Genomic DNA, 15762 nt, shown 5'->3' with positions numbered 1-15762 from the left:
GTTTATAACTTTTGAAAATATCATTTTGATTCTTCTTCACTTCCTTTAAATGTTTCAAATTAATTATTCAGTGGTTTTAAACAGCAGTTAAATTAAGTATGAACTTATAATCTTCCATCTGCTCTTTCAGGTTGGACAAGTGATCATAGCTTTATTTTTTAAATTATTTCTGCATTGAAAAGGCATCTAGTGCTTTCCCAGCATAAATGACGAATAAACTCTTCTCGGGCTTCTTGGGTACAAGTATCGATTTTAACCGACATTTCAATGACAAACTCTGCCATCTTCATCAGGGATGATGCCTAGGCATGTCTAGTCTGGTCAGTATATATGCCCCCATTATCCATCCCACCTGATTGGTTGATTCTCATCCAATCAAGTTTCTACTGTCCCACCTTGATTACAATCAAATTCCAGTTCTTGCTTAGAGTGAGAACTTCGTCTGTGTTAAAATTCTTTTTCTCTATTTTTATCTCAAAAGGCTTCTTTCACCAGGCAGTCCCAAAAGTCATTGGCGTGGCATGGTAGTTTTGAGCCATCACAGGCAATCCTGTAGCCATTGTGAATGTAATGTTCTGCTACTGCCAATTTCTCTGGGTAATCCAAACGGAAGCATCTCCTGTGCTGCTTAATGTGGGTTTCCTCATGTGCCCTCTCCGGCTGATGTACGCTGTTCCGCATTCACAAGGAACCCTATAAATGCCAACTGTCCTGAGTTCCAGGTCATCTTTGTCCTGTATATCAGCCAGACAGGATGCACAGTGGAAACCCGCTTCAAGGAGCACAGGAGATGTATCTGTTCGGGTTACCCAGAGAAATCGACGGTGCAGAACATCACATTCGCAATGGCCATAGGATTGACCTTGACGGCACAAAACTACTGTGCCATGCCAATAGCTTTTGGGACTGTCTGGTGAAGGAAGCCATTGAACTAAAACTAGAGAAAAAGAATTTTCACAAAGACAAAGGTCTTTCACTAAGTAAGAACTGGAATTTGGTTGTAATTGTAACCCTCGGTTCGGCTAGCGGCTTAATATAGGGTTGAATTTTAAACAAAGTGGGACAGCAGAAACCTGATTGTTTAGCCCTCATGCAGTCAGGAGGGACGGATGACAGGGGATAAATATACCACCGGACTAGACATGCCTAGGCATCATCCCTATTGAAGATGGCAGAGTTTGTCATTGAAACGCCAGTTAAAATTGATACCTGTACCCAGCTGGAACCTCAAAAAGAGTTTATTCATTATACCTGCATGTTACCTGCAGTAAATTCCCAATATTATTTGTATTATCAAGTCAATTCTGTGAGAGTGTGAGCCGTCCTGCATCAGAATGTGGGTGAGAGAGAAAGAGAAAATGGAGTAGGCCGTTCTGGAGAAGGGCAATTACCAAACCATCAAGTCGAAAGGCTCTGGGAGAGATGTATCTTGGAACCGTGCAAGAGAAGTGCAATGAAATGTTTGGAGGATGTGAGAATGACAGCAAGGAAGAGCATCAGAAACTTGGAAGAGATGCAATGGAAAATAAAATCGGAGATGGTACTCTTATTATTTAGCTACCAGAATAAGAAAAACTGAGCAGAGGACTTTTCCTTCTGATTCTATTGGCCGTGGTTTAAATTTTGTAATGAGCAACTTTGTGATGAAAGTCCCCTGTTAAATTTTTGCTTTAATTCACATACTATTGTGACCTTGTATCATCTTAAAATAACTGGGTATGTGGACAGAATGATGAGATTTGTAATTTTACTGAAGAAAGATGTATGTTTAAGGGTTCTGTTGTGACTTGTTTCTCCCACAGACTTGAAAAGGAATACACTACAATCAAAAACAAAGAAATGGAGGAGCAGATTGAAATTAAGGTAAGTTTTACAATATGTCTAAGATATTAGCTTTAATTGCCTATGCCATTTCTAGTCATCTCCATATATAATTCTGGGGACAACAATGTATAATTGTATTTAAAGATTACTGTGATTAACTAGCTTATTTTCTTTTGAAAAAGTGAAAGATGTAATTACTGGAAATCTGGTGTGATAATTAAATGCTATTTCCTCAAATGATAGTGTAAGAATATAGAGTTAATTGTGATTTTCAGAGAATGTAATTTGTGCTTGATGTTCAACTGCATCTGTTGGTAGGTTTGCACAGGCACTTTTTGAGGTATGACATTCACAGTTGCACTGTAAGTATCATTGGCATCTTCCTGTAAATGGACAGCATAGACCCTATGTAATTAACCATTTATCTTGTGTTGCCTTACATTTGGTTGTTCAATAGCATGGCCCAAGTAATCTTTACTAGATGAGCTAGTGCTTCAATTTCGCACTTGTCTGCATGGATGATTCTCCAATTTCTGGCTTAACATTTTAGTCATAGGGTTATATAGCAGAGTAACAGACCCTTTGGTCCAACTCGTCCCTGCTAACAAAATTGCATTTGGTTGTCCAATAGCATGACCCAAGTAATCTTTGTGAGATGAGCTAGTTTCAATTTCACACTTGTCTGCATGGATGATTCTCCAATTTCTGGCTTAACATTTTAGTCATAGGGTTAAATAGCACAGAAACAGGACCTTCAGACCAACTCATCCCTACTAACAAGATTGCCTATCTCAGCTAGTTCCACCTGCCTGCGTTTGGCTCATATTTCTCTGAACCTTTCCTATCTAGCTAGCTGTCTATAAGCCCTTTTAAACATTGTAGTTGTACCTGCCTCTACCGCTTATTTCATATGCTTGCCATTCTCTGTTTGGATTCCCATTTAAAACTTTCTCTCTCACCTTAAATTTATGTCCTCTAAAACTAGAATTCCCAATCCTTGAAAAAAGCTGTGACAATCTATCTGTCCCCCTCATGATTTTACACTCAGTGGCCATTTTATTAGCAACACCTTCTCATCAATGCAAATATCTAATCAGCCAATCACGTGGCAGCAACTCAATGCAAAAAGGCATGCAGACACGGTCAGGTGCTTCAGTTGTTGTTCAGATCAAATATCAGAATGGGAAAGAAATGTGATCTAAGTGACATTGACTGTGGAATAATTGTTAGTGCCAGACAGGATGGTTTGAGTATCTCAGAAACTGCATATTTCTCGGAATTATCATGCACAACAGTCTCTAGAGTTTACAGAGAATAGTGTGAAAAGCAAAAAATAAACATCCAGTGAGCAGCAGTTCAGGTTGTACCTAATAAAGTGGCCACTGAATGTGTATACCATTGTTAGTTCACTCTTCAGCCCCCTTCACTCCAGGGAAAACAATCCCAGCCTTTTCAGTCTGTTGTTATAACTGAAAATCCCCCAGTCCTGCCAACATCCATGCGAATCTTTTCTGCACACTCTCGAGCTGAATTACATCTTTCCTCTAGCATGGTAACCAGAATTGCACAAAGTCCTTCAAGTTCACGCTCAACATTGTGGCATTCCAACTCTTGTACTCAAAATCCCAACCGATGACAGCAAGCATGCCATATACTCTTCCTTCAGTTAGTCCTGACGAAGGGTCTCGGCCTGAAACGTCGACTGCGCCTCTTCCTATAGATGCTGCTTGGCCTGCTGCGTTCACCAGCAACTTTGATGTATGAAGCATGCCATATACTCCCTTCATCATCTTGTCTAACTGCGTATCAGTTTCAGGGAACAATGTATCAGTATCAAACAAGAGAAAATCAGCAGATGCTGGAAATCCAAGCAATACTCACAAAATGCTGAAGGAACTGAGCAGGCCAGGCAGCATCTATGGAAAAGAGTACAGTCAATGTTTCGGGCCGAGACCCTTCAGCAGGACTGGAGAAAAAAATGAGGAATCAGAGTTAGAAGGTGGGGGGAGGGGGACGAAACACAAGTTGATAGGTGAAACTGGGAGGAAGTGAGGGGTGAAATAAAGAGCTGGGATGTTGATTGGTGGAAGAGATACAGGGCTGGAGAAGGGGGAATCTAATAGGAAAGGACAGAAGACCTTGGAAGATGTACTAGTATCCCTCAGTCTCTCCAGGGTCTTGCCATTCACTGTGCATGTCCTACCCTAGTTTAATCTCCTGAAATAGATCACTTAGCTGAGATAAATTCAATTTACTATTCCTTTACCCACTTTCTCCATTGATCTAGTTCCTGTTGTAACTTTTAGTAACCTTCTTCGCTGTCCATCTTACCACCAATTTTGGTGTCATTCGCGACCTTACTAATCATACCACCTACCTTCCCATCCAAATAAGCAAAAGCAACCCAGCACTAATCCCTGCGGCAGTTCAGTGATCACTAGTCTCCATTCCCCAAAGCAACCCTGCCTATCACCCTCTGCTCCCTTCTACCAAACCAAGTTTGTATCAGATTGTTGGGCACACTGTGATCCCATACGATCTAACCTTCCAGACCAGCCTACTGTGAAGATATGCTTAATGACCCGACTGAAGTCCATGTAGACAACAGCTACTGCCCTGCCATCAATGATCTCCCTGGTCACCTCTTCGAAAACAAGATTATGAACTTTATGAGATGCATTTTCCCATTCAGAAAGTCATGCTAACTATTCCTAGTCAGTCCTTGCTTTTCAAACTGCAGATAGATCTTGTCTACTGGAATCCCCTTAAGCAACTTTCCTGCCACGCTACCAGTGTTAGGCTCACCAGCCTGTATTACCTTGGCTTGTCCTTGCAGCCCTTAAAGCAATAATGTTAGCCTCCATACAGTCTTCCAGTACCTTGATGGTCAATGTAAATGAACAAATTTTACAATTGGCAAGCTAAAGGACACAGTAACATCAGTCAAAAGTAATGCCTTTGATCCTTTCCACCTCCTGCACGCTAGGAATTGGCCAGCAGAATTGATTAAACTAGAATTTCCCAGCAAACTTGGAAGGATTGAAGCCATGTCAGCATCAAGTCAAGTCAAGTCTCCTTTTATTGTCATTTCGATCATAACTGCTGGTACAGTACACAGTAAAAATGAGACAACGTTTTTCAGGGCCATGGTGCTACATGAGCAATACAAAAACTGCACTGAACTATGTAAGACAACACAAAATTACACTAGATGACAGACCTATCCAGATTTGCATAAAATGCACAAAACAGAGCAGGCATTACCATGAATAATAAACAAATCAATAGGCACAATACATAATTGCTAAATCTTACACAATAGCATAATTACTAAATCTCCTGCCTGGCAGTTAATTCCAAATCTTCTTGCATGTATTGGAAATATCATTGTAATATCTTGTGCAGGAAAGTTATTTTAGAATCTCTGAATTGGCTTTTCTTGTCTCAAGTGGAAGTAGTAAGTAGTAGAGTGCTCTGACTAACAAGCAATTTAATATTTTATTCTCAATATTCCAAGCCTCACCTTCTGGCTATGGAAAGTTTTCCACCTTTTTTGGCTGCATTTAACTGCTTTTTGACATAAAATTGACTTCAGCTCTCTGTGGTATAACCAAAAGAAATCCATAAACAACCTACAAAATTTCTTGGTATAAAATGCAATATATACCTCTCTTCTGAAACACTTTAATAACCAATTAAAATTAGGTCACAAACATGAGGTTCTGCAGATGAGTTAAATCTTCTGCAACACAGGCAACTGCTGCAGGAACTCAGCGAGTCAGTCTACACCCACGGAGGGGAATAAGCTATCAATTTTTTGAGCCAAGACCATTCATCAGGACTGAAAAGAAAGGGGGCAGAAGCCAGAATAAGAAGCTGAGGGGAAGGAGTCCAACACCCTTCCAGCTTCTTACTTCACCCCCCTCCATCACCCACTCACCTTACCCCTCACCTGGTCTCCCTACCACCTGCCAGCTTGTATTCCTTCTAATTCCCCCTACCCACCCACCCTACCCCTCACCTGGTCTCACCTACCACCTGCCAGCTTGTATTCCTTCCAATTCCCCCTACCCACCCACCTTACCCCTCACCTGATCTCACCTACCACCTGCCAGCCTGTACTTTCAATTCCTCCTACCCACCCACCTTACCCCTCACCTGGTCTCACCTACCACCTGCCAGCTTGTATTCCTTCCAATTCCCCCTACCCACCCACCTTACCCCTCACCTGGTCTCACCTACCACCCGCCAGCCTGTACTTTCAATTCCTCCTACCCACCCACCTTACCCCTCACCTGGTCTCACCGACCACCTGCCAGCTTGTATTCCTTCCAATTCCCCCTACCCACCCACCTTACCCCTCACCTGGTCTCACCTACCACCTGCCAGCCTGTACTTTCAATTCCTCCTACCCACCCACCTTACCCCTCACCTGGTCTCACCTACCACCTGCCAGCTTGTATTCCTTCCAATTCCCCCTACCCACCCACCTTACCCCTCACCTGGTCTCACCTACCACCTGCCAGCCTGTACTTTCAATTCCTCCTACCCACCCACCTTACCCCTCACCTGGTCTCACCTACCACCTGCCAGCTTGCACACCTTCCACTGCCCCCATCTCATTCTAGCTTCTGCCCTTTCCAGTACTGATGCAGGGTCTCGGCCTGAAATATCAACTGCTTATTCCCCTCCATAGATGCTGCCTGGCTTGCTGAGTTCCTCTGGCATTTTGTGTGTGCAATACCAGGAGGTACATGAAAAGTGCAGCATACCTCAGCCCTTTCTTCCTTGGGGTAAACTAGATCAGTTCCATTTTTCAAGAAACCAGGATCAGTCCTTGCGAAACTTGGGGTCATACTTCAGTTTCTTGCAGTATACAGATGCTTTCAAAAGCCATCTCAGCTGGGTTCTCAAAGGTCAAAGGCAAAATGAAATCTGGTTTCATAAACAACTAGCTTAGAGCAGTGAAGCTCAATCGATTTTTTTCCAGGCTCTCATAAATTTAACATATGGAAAGTAATGTAATACATAGATGCTATGATCCTTAAGTTACAATAATTAGTGACATTCTGAGGTGTGAAGAGATGAAGGGCATCCTGAGATGGGAATATACAAATGCTTACCTATCTGTATTACTTAAAAAGGTGGAGTCTCATTTTGAAAATGCTTGAATCATTCTGCAGGTCTGACAGTACTTGGGGTGAGTGGCCAGGTCTTTGATTAGAAAAGTGAACTCTGTTTCTTGCTCCACAGGCACTAGCTGATGTGTTACATTTTAGACAGAATTCTCTGAATTATTTGAGACTTCCAGTATCTGCAGTATTTTGTGGCCAGGACCGGAGGGCACAGCCTCAGAATAGAAGGACGTCCCTTTAGAACAGAGATGAGGAGAAATTTCTTTAGCCAAAGGGTGGTAGATCAGTGGAATCCATTGTCACAGTCAGCTGTGAAAGCCGAGTCGTGGAGAATGATAGGTTCTTTATCAGTAAGAATGTCAAAGGGTAAAAGGAGAAGGCAGGAGAATTGGGTTGAGAGGGATAATAAATCAGCCATGATGGAATGGTGGAACAGACCTGATGGTCCAAAGGGCTTAATTCTGCTCCCATGTCTTATGTTCTTCTGGTCTCATTTACGCTTGGAATAATGAAATGAGCTCAACAAGGTAGTAGGAAACATGTCAGATTCACAGGTTCCACCACGATAGTGAGGTCTAACTAGGTATAGCCAAAAAGAATCTCTGAAATATTGTTATTGCATAAGAGGTGACTGGCTGAATTGTTATTTTTATAAAATAAGCCCACAACATACTGAGCGCACTGATTTTAAACATCGGAAGTCCATTTTATGAAACAAATGTGTACACTCTACTAGCTGATTTCTGGAAAACCCTTTGACAAGCTTTAACAACACTTGTTCATCTGTATGGTAGATGAATAAATGATGGATGCACGTGTGTAATAGAAAACAGACAGAAATAAATGGACTGAGTCGCATGAATATGACTGCAGGCTTATGTGCTTAAATTAAGATAAAAGGTTTATTCAAGACATTCTGAGCAGTGCAGTCATTTGTGGAGCAGTTTTGCTATTTCAGGTAACTAACCCCAAGCCTTATGTGTCCGTAGTGATTTGTTTTCTGAGCATGATTGAATGCAGTGGAAGTGAAGGGAAGTTGAAAGATGCAAGAAGGGGTGTAGTTAGTGATGGGTGTCTTTGCTGTTTTCTCTCTCCTGGGAATATCTCTTAAATAAATAGAGGAAGGTAATTAGTGGGACATTTCTGTATTCTGGCATTCGTTATGTCCCAAAAGTACTAAATTAGAGAGTTTTAACCTGTACTACTGAGCATTAAATTGCAACATTTTGCTAACAGCAAAATTGCAGCATTTTGAATTCTTTCCAGTCAGATGGTGAAGCGCTCAAATGCAGCAGCCACTCAGACTCCAATCAAAGATGTATTTGTTCATCTTGTATGTTTCTTTTATGATTGTGAGTCACTGCTGGATAAGAGGAGCCTCCACTACTGCACCACTATACCATCAGTGAGTTGCTTGATATTGTTGGGCTGAACTTATTGCGTACTGTTGTTGTGATGTCACCTGGACTTGTGTACCATTATGCTGAGATGCCGGTGAAGGAGCTGGCTGTGTGCTGCTGGAATTCATACTGGGCTGGGGGATGTCCCTCGCGTTGTTGCTGCCCTGTGATGCTCGCTCGATAGAAGAACAAGTTGAACCAGTAGAACTTCAGGACTTGGGCTGTATTTTTCTCTTTGTGACTAAATGGGGTTTTTTTGAAATTGTAACCATATGTGATATTTTTAGCTATGTGCAGTGTGCTGTTTCTAATGCATTTTTTTACCTTGACCCTGGAGGAAAGCTGTTTCATTTGACTCTATTCATGTACGCACAATGAAACTTGAATTATCTAGATAAGTGAGGAGTAGGCTACGTAATCTTAAACATGAGAAAGTCTGCAGATGCTCTAAATCCAAAGCAACACAAACAAAATGCTGGAGAAACTCAGCAGGTCAGGCAGCATCTGTAGAAATGAATAAACAGTCAACATTTCGAACCAAGACCTTTCTTACAGGATTGAGAAGAAAGGGGGAAGATGCCAAAATAAAAAGGTGGGGAGGAGAAAGATGCTAGCTGGAGGTGATATTGAGGCCAGGTGGGTGGGAAAGGTCAAGGGCAGGAGAAGAAAGAATCTGATAGGTGAGGAGAGTGGACCATAGGAGAAAGGAAAGGAGGAAGAGATCCAGGGAGAGGTGACAGACAGGTGAGAAGAAGTAAAAGGTCAGAATGGGAAATGGAGGGGGGGTGTATTTGGAGATTTGTTTACCGGAAGGAGAAATCAAAATTCCTACCATCAGGTTGGAGGCTATCCAGACGGAACACAAGGTATTGTTCCTTCACCCTGAGCGTGGCCTCAGTTTGGCACAAGAGGAGTCCATGGACTGACATCAGAGTGAGAATGGGAGTGAGAATGCAGTGTTTGGCCACCAGGAAGTCCTGCTTGCGGTGGGTGGTGTGGAGGTGCTCAACGAAGCTGTCCCCCAATTTACGATGGGTCTCACCAATGTAGAGGAGGCCAGCAGATTCACAGGTGAGGTGCTGCCTCACCTGGAAGTACTGTTTGGGACCCTGAATGGAGGTGAGGGAGGAGGTGTACAGGCAGGTGTAGCAGTTAGGTCAATTGCAGGGTTAAGTGCCTGGAGGGAGATGAGTGGGGAGGGATGAATGGACAAGGGAATCACGGAGGGAGCGATCCATACGAAAAGTGGAGGGAATAGAAAATAAAGATATGTTTAGTGGTAGGACCCTTTTGGAGATGGCGAAAGTTGCGGAGGATGATGTGTTGGGAGGCTAATGGGATGGTAAATAAGAGGGACGCTATCGCTATTAAGGTGACGGGAAGGTGGGATGAGCGGAAATGGAGGAGATAATCTTGACTTCTTGGAAGATCATTAATGTTGAAAATTTTAAATATTCTTTTAATGCCAGCCATTATATCTTTTATGCTCTGTTTTTAAATCTAGTGTCCTAAACTACTCTTCATACCCATGTAATTGTCAGTACTCCCCTTCTTGCCAACAAAATGCCCTTATTTAAAATGAAACCATTGCTTCTGATTGTGTGTATATAAAATTCTGTCCTGTTGAGATCTGTTACTTCTTATGGAATTACAATTTAACCCTGAGATATTACACAATAGCTCCAATTCTAGGACATAACTTTCCAAACTGGTCTCCCAAATTAACTGAGTTTCTCTGTTGACTACCTTCAGGCATGGTAACCCATCAGTCCAGTAACCAATCTTCAGTTTGTGTCAGCATATAACCTCCATGAGCACTTGAGTAACAGTCATTTATGTATCCTTTGTATTTTTTTTTGCAAAGCTGAATTTATTGTATCCTCTTCCTAATGGTGCATATCGTCTTTGTCCATCAATTGATGTCAGAATAAGTTGGTAATAGTTCTATTATTGTCACGAGATACAATGAAAAGGGCTGTTTTGCATATAGATACTGTCAAACATAAGTACATCAGAATCAGGTTTAATATTCTAACGTTGAATCAGTTCGCAGGTCCAGCAAGTGAGACAGTGAATAGGCATATTAATCATTTATTTACAAATAATAAAAATTTGACCCAACATTCATGTTCCTCAAATTACAGAAACTACAAAGCTGAATATTCAACAAACATACTGAGTTAAAAGTGTGCCGAAAGCATACCTTCCCAATAGTCCTGTGCACGGCTTACCTAAAACAAAGGAAGAGAGAGAACCTCCCACACTTGCTCTCTATATACCCAGGATAGTTGAAACTGGACACCAGGTGGCTAACCAATGGGAAAGCAGCTGCAGTTCCTAAACTAACCAATCACAGCAAAGCAACTTTCGACAACCAGAATAAAGCACATATATATATATAGATATAGATATACACACATAACAGAAATATGTACATATGGATGTATATTAAATAATTAAATTAAAATAATAGTGCAGAAACAGAAATAATAAAAATGTGAGGTAGTGCTCATGGGCGCAATGTCCGTTTAGAAATTGGGTGGCAGAGGGGAGGAAGCTGTTCCTGAATCACTGAATAGGTGCCTTCAGGATTCTGTACCTCCTTCCTGACAGTTACAATGAGAAGAGGGCATGTCCTGGGTGATGGGGTCCTTAATAATGGACACCGCCTTTCTGAGCTACCGCTCCTTGAAGATGTCTATAATGTCCTGTGCAATAGCACCCCCTCCCCCACATACCAGACGGTGATACAGCCTGTCAGAATGCTCTCCGTGGTACATCCGTACATCTGTAGAAGTTTTTAACTGTTTTAGGTGAACAAACCAAATCTCGTCAAAGTCCTAATGAAATATAGCTGTTGTCTTGCCTTCTTTTATAGCTGCATCGATATGTTGGGATCAGGTTAGATCCTTGGATATTTTGACATCCAGGAGCTCGGAATTGCTTACCGTGTCCACTTCCATTCTCTCTCTGAGGATTGTTTTCTGTTCCCTCATCTTACCCTTTCAGAAGTCCACAATCATCTGTTTGGTCTTACTGCAGCTGAGTGCAAGGTGGTTACTGCGACGCCACTCAACTAGCTGAAATATCTTGCTCCTGTACACCCTCTCGGCACCATCTGAGATTCTGCCAAAATTCATCAGCAAATTTATAGATGGCATTTGTGCTATGCCTAGCCACATAATCATGGGTATGGAGACAGTAGAGCAGTGGGCTAAGCACATATCCCTGAGGTGCACTAGTATTGATCGACAGTAAGGAGGAGATGTTATTACCTATCCACACAGATTATGGTCTTCCTGGGTGATGGGTGTCTTTAATGATTGATGCATTGTTCCTTGAAGATGTCCTAGATGTTATGGAAGGTGTGCCCATGATGGAACTGACTTAGTTTACAACTTTCTACTGTTTATTTTGGTCCTGTGTAGTAGCCCCCACCCCCCCCCCAAAACCAGACAATGATGCAACTAGTTAGAGTGCTCCCCACCATACATCTGTAGAAATTTGCAAGTATCTTTGGTGACATACCAAATCTCCTCAAACTCCTTATGAAATGTAGCCACTGTCTTTGTAACTGCATCAAATCTTGGGCGCAGACTAGATCCTCAGATGTTTACACCCATGATCTTGAAATTGCTTACTCTTTCCTCTACTGATCCTTAGTGAGGACTGGTGTGTTCCCTTGTCTTACCTTTTCTGAAGTCCACAATTGGTTCTTTGGTCTTACTGATACTGAGTGCAAGTTTGTTGCTGCGACATCACTCAACTAGCTGGTGTATCTCAGTCCTGTACGCCTCCTCGTCACCATCTGAAATTCTGCCAAATTCTGGTTGTGTCATCAACAAATTTTTAGATGCCATTTGAGCTGTGCCTAGCCACACAATGATGGGTGGAGAGAAAATAGAGCAATAGGCTAAGCATACATCTTTGAGGTGCATCAACAGTGAGGTGGAGATTTTATTTCCAATCCACACAGACTGTGTCTTCCGGTGAGGAAGTCAAGGATCCAGTTGCAGAGGGAGAGACAATCAGAGCTATAGGAATAATTGTGTTAAGTGCTGAGCTGTCAATAAACAACTTTCTGACATTGGTATTAGTGTTGTCCACGTGATCCAAGACCATATGAAGAGCCAATGAGATTGCATCCACTGTGGTTATTGGCAAACTGCAGTGAGTCCAGGTCCTTGCTAAGACAGGAGCAAATTAAGTTGTAACCAACCACTCAAAGCACTTCATCACTGTAGATGTGAGTGATAGTTGTTAAGGCAGCTCACCCTGCCCTTCTGGATACTGGTACGGTTCTTGCCCTTTAGAAGCAGGTGAGAACTTCCAACTGTAGCAATAGGCGATTGAAAATGTCTTTTGACACACCCAGCAGTTGGTAGGCACAGGTTTTAAGAGCCTTAGCACTGGGGCCTTTCACATTACGAGGGTTCACCCTCTTGAAAGACAATGGACGTCGGCCTCCAAGACAGAGGTCACAGGGTGACCGGGTGCTGGAGGGATCCTTTTTAGCTGTAGTTTTATTCTCCCTTTCAAAGTGTGCATAAAAGACATTGAGATCATCAGGGAGTGAAGGATCACCACTATTGCCGTTCATGATGTTAGGTTTCATTTTGTGGGAAGTGGTGGCCTGCAAACCCTGCCAGAGTTAGCATGTATCTGATTACGCCTCCAACCTCATTCGGAAATCAAGTTAGTACAGATGGAAAATCAAGAACAGAATGCAGAAATGTAGTGTTAAAGTTATGGGGAAAGTATAGTGCAGGTTGACAAATAACATGCAAGGGTCACTGTAAGGTAGATTGAGAGATCAAGAGTTCAACTTAACATACAAGACATCCATTCAAGAATTTCACAACAGCAGGATTGAAGCTGTCCTCCAGTGTAGTACATGTTTTGAAGCTGTATGTCTTCTGCCTGATGGAAAGAGGAGGGAGAAGTCACAATGACCAGGGTTAGACAGAGCCAGCAAGGGGAAGCTAATGTTGTGATAGACTGGGCTGAGTCCACAACTCTGAAATTCCTTGTAGTCTTCGGCAGAGCAGTTCAGAATCAGAATCAGGTTTATTATCACCGGCATGTGACGTGAAATATGTTAACTTAGCAGCAGCAGTTCAATGCAATACATAACATAGCAGAGAGAGAGAAAAAAATAATAATAATAAATAAAATATAACATAATAATAAATAAACAAGTAAATTACATATATTGAATAGATTATTTTAAAAATGTGCAAAAACAGAAATACTGTATATTTTAAAAAGTGAGGTAGTGTCCAAAGCTTCGATGTCCATTTAGGAATCGGATGGCAGAAGGGAAGAAGCTGTTCCTGAATCACTGAGTGTGTGCCTTCAGGCTTCTGTACCTCCTACCTGATGGTAACAGTTAACAAAGGGCATGCCATGGGTGCTGGAGGTCTTTAATAATGGACGCTGCCTTTCTGAGACACTGCTCCCGAAAGATGTCCTGGGTACTTTGTAGGCCCAAGATGGAGCTGACTAGATTTACAACTTTCTGCAGCTTCTTTTGGTCCTGTGCAATAGCCCCTCCACACCAGACAGTGATACATCTGGGTAGGATCTGTTCTGTATGCATATATAAATTGGTGAAGATGCCAAATTTCCTTATCTTTCTGAGGAAGTAAAGGTGCAGGTGTGCGATCTTGGCCATTTTTTCTATGTAGTTTGACTAGGATAATCAGTTGGTGCTATTTACAACCAGGAGCTTGAAGCACTCAACCATCTCAACCTCAGCAACATTGATACATGCAGAGTGTGTACTCCACCCCGCTTCCTGATATCAATGACCAGCTCTTTTGTTTTCCTGACATTGAGAGTAATGCTGTTGTCTTGAACCATGCCCATAGGCTCTCAATCTTCTTGTTCTACTCCATCTCATTGATATTTGAAACCCAGCCTACTGTGGTGATGTCATCTGCAAACCTGTAGGTAGAGTTAGACCAGAATCGGGCTACGCAGTCATAAGTGTATGGGGAGTAAAATATAAGGCTGAGGATGCAGCTTTGGTGGGGGGAGGAGTGGGGGGGTTGGTACTGGTGTTGATGATAATTGTTGCAGATGTGCTTCTCCCTATTCTTACCGATTATGGTCTGCTGGTCAGGAAGATTATAATCCAACTGCAGAGTCCTAGGTCTAGGAGTTTAGAGATGAGTTTGTTTGGAATTATGGTATTGAAAGCGGTGATATAGTCAGTGAATAGGTGTTTAATGTATGTGTTTTCGTTATCCAGATATCCCAGATATGATTGTAGGGCCAGGGAGATTGTATCTGCCATGGACCTGTTTTAGCAATAGACAAATTGCAGTTGGTTGAGGTTGTCTGGGAGCTGTAATTGATGTGTGCCATGATTAACCTCACAGCACTTCATGATAGTGGACTGTTAAGTGGCCTGTTATTTGTAGTTTCTGTCATTGTTCCCATCTCTGCCAGTTACATTCCAAAGAAAACAGCTATTTCTTATCGGGTTGTTTTTTCTAATCCCAGCAGCTAATTCAGATATTTCTCTCTATCCTTTCCAGTAGTATCAAATCTTTACTATCAAATGGTGACCAGAAATGCATACTGTATTGAAGCTGAACTCTTACTCCTGTTGTAGGCAATCTAGTATAATCTATTTGATCTTCTAATTAAGAGTAGCATCCTGTTTACCTTGTCATGGCCTTTATTTTCTGTCCTGGTTCCTTTGGATCTGAGCATGTACATCCACCCCCGAGTCCCTCCACACCATTCAGCAGCCTGCTGTTCTCTTGCCTGGTTGTACGTTCCAGAAAGCATTTCCTCACACTAGTTTGGATTAACTTTCACTTTCCATTTTTTTTGTGTCACTGACCAGGCCATCCATTACCTTACACCTTCCTGTTGTCCAGTGCTTACTCCTCACTGTCAGTTTCTCAGTTTTTTTAAATTGTCTTCTCTGCAAGGTTGTTTATTAACCTGTCTATATGATTAATATCGATGATAAAAGTAATGCACTGAGTGCTAATCGCTAAAGAATCCCACTGGTGATAACTGAAAGTAAGGAAGACCAAGCCAAATAAAAACTTATGTTCCCAGCCTCTGGGCCATTTTTGGATTGAACTTGCCACTTCCTATTTTGATTAGCCTACCTTAAACATCAATCAGTCAGTCAGTGGGTGCCGTCCCGAATCCGGGATTGGCAGCTATGTACCTTCATCTTCTTCGATCTTGTGACAGCACCGAGTACAGCCTCTTCTCCAGGTTGTTCTCGCTGGCTGCCTTGGCACTGCCTGCTACTGCCCCTGCCGAACTCGAGCCCAAGGCCGTGTCGGCCTCCAGCCGCGGCCGCCTCTTTGAGCTTGGCCCTTCCTTAGGTGGAGGCCTTGGGCAGGTCCAGGCACACGGTGCAGCGCCCAAGTTCA

At 42.4% G+C, this 15762-nt stretch overlaps 1 protein-coding gene across 4 annotated transcripts in view; it reads left to right on the top strand.

The window, feature by feature from the left end:
- LOC134339458 (EVI5-like protein) overlaps positions 1-15762 on the top strand; it is a 275292-nt gene that overhangs the window by 106852 nt on the left and 152678 nt on the right. For all 4 annotated transcript variants that reach the window (XM_063035989.1, XM_063035988.1, XM_063035987.1 and 1 more), the window contains exon 11: positions 1803-1863. In XM_063035989.1, coding sequence (XP_062892059.1) covers positions 1803-1863 — 61 coding nt within the window. The remainder of the gene's footprint in view (positions 1-1802; positions 1864-15762) is intronic.

Source organism: Mobula hypostoma, chromosome 29 (genome assembly GCF_963921235.1).
Source record: "Mobula hypostoma chromosome 29, sMobHyp1.1, whole genome shotgun sequence".
In the NCBI taxonomy this organism is placed as follows: domain Eukaryota; kingdom Metazoa; phylum Chordata; class Chondrichthyes; order Myliobatiformes; family Myliobatidae; genus Mobula; species Mobula hypostoma.
Note: the sequence above shows the minus strand (reverse complement) of the source record. Positions and strands in the feature narration are given on the sequence as shown.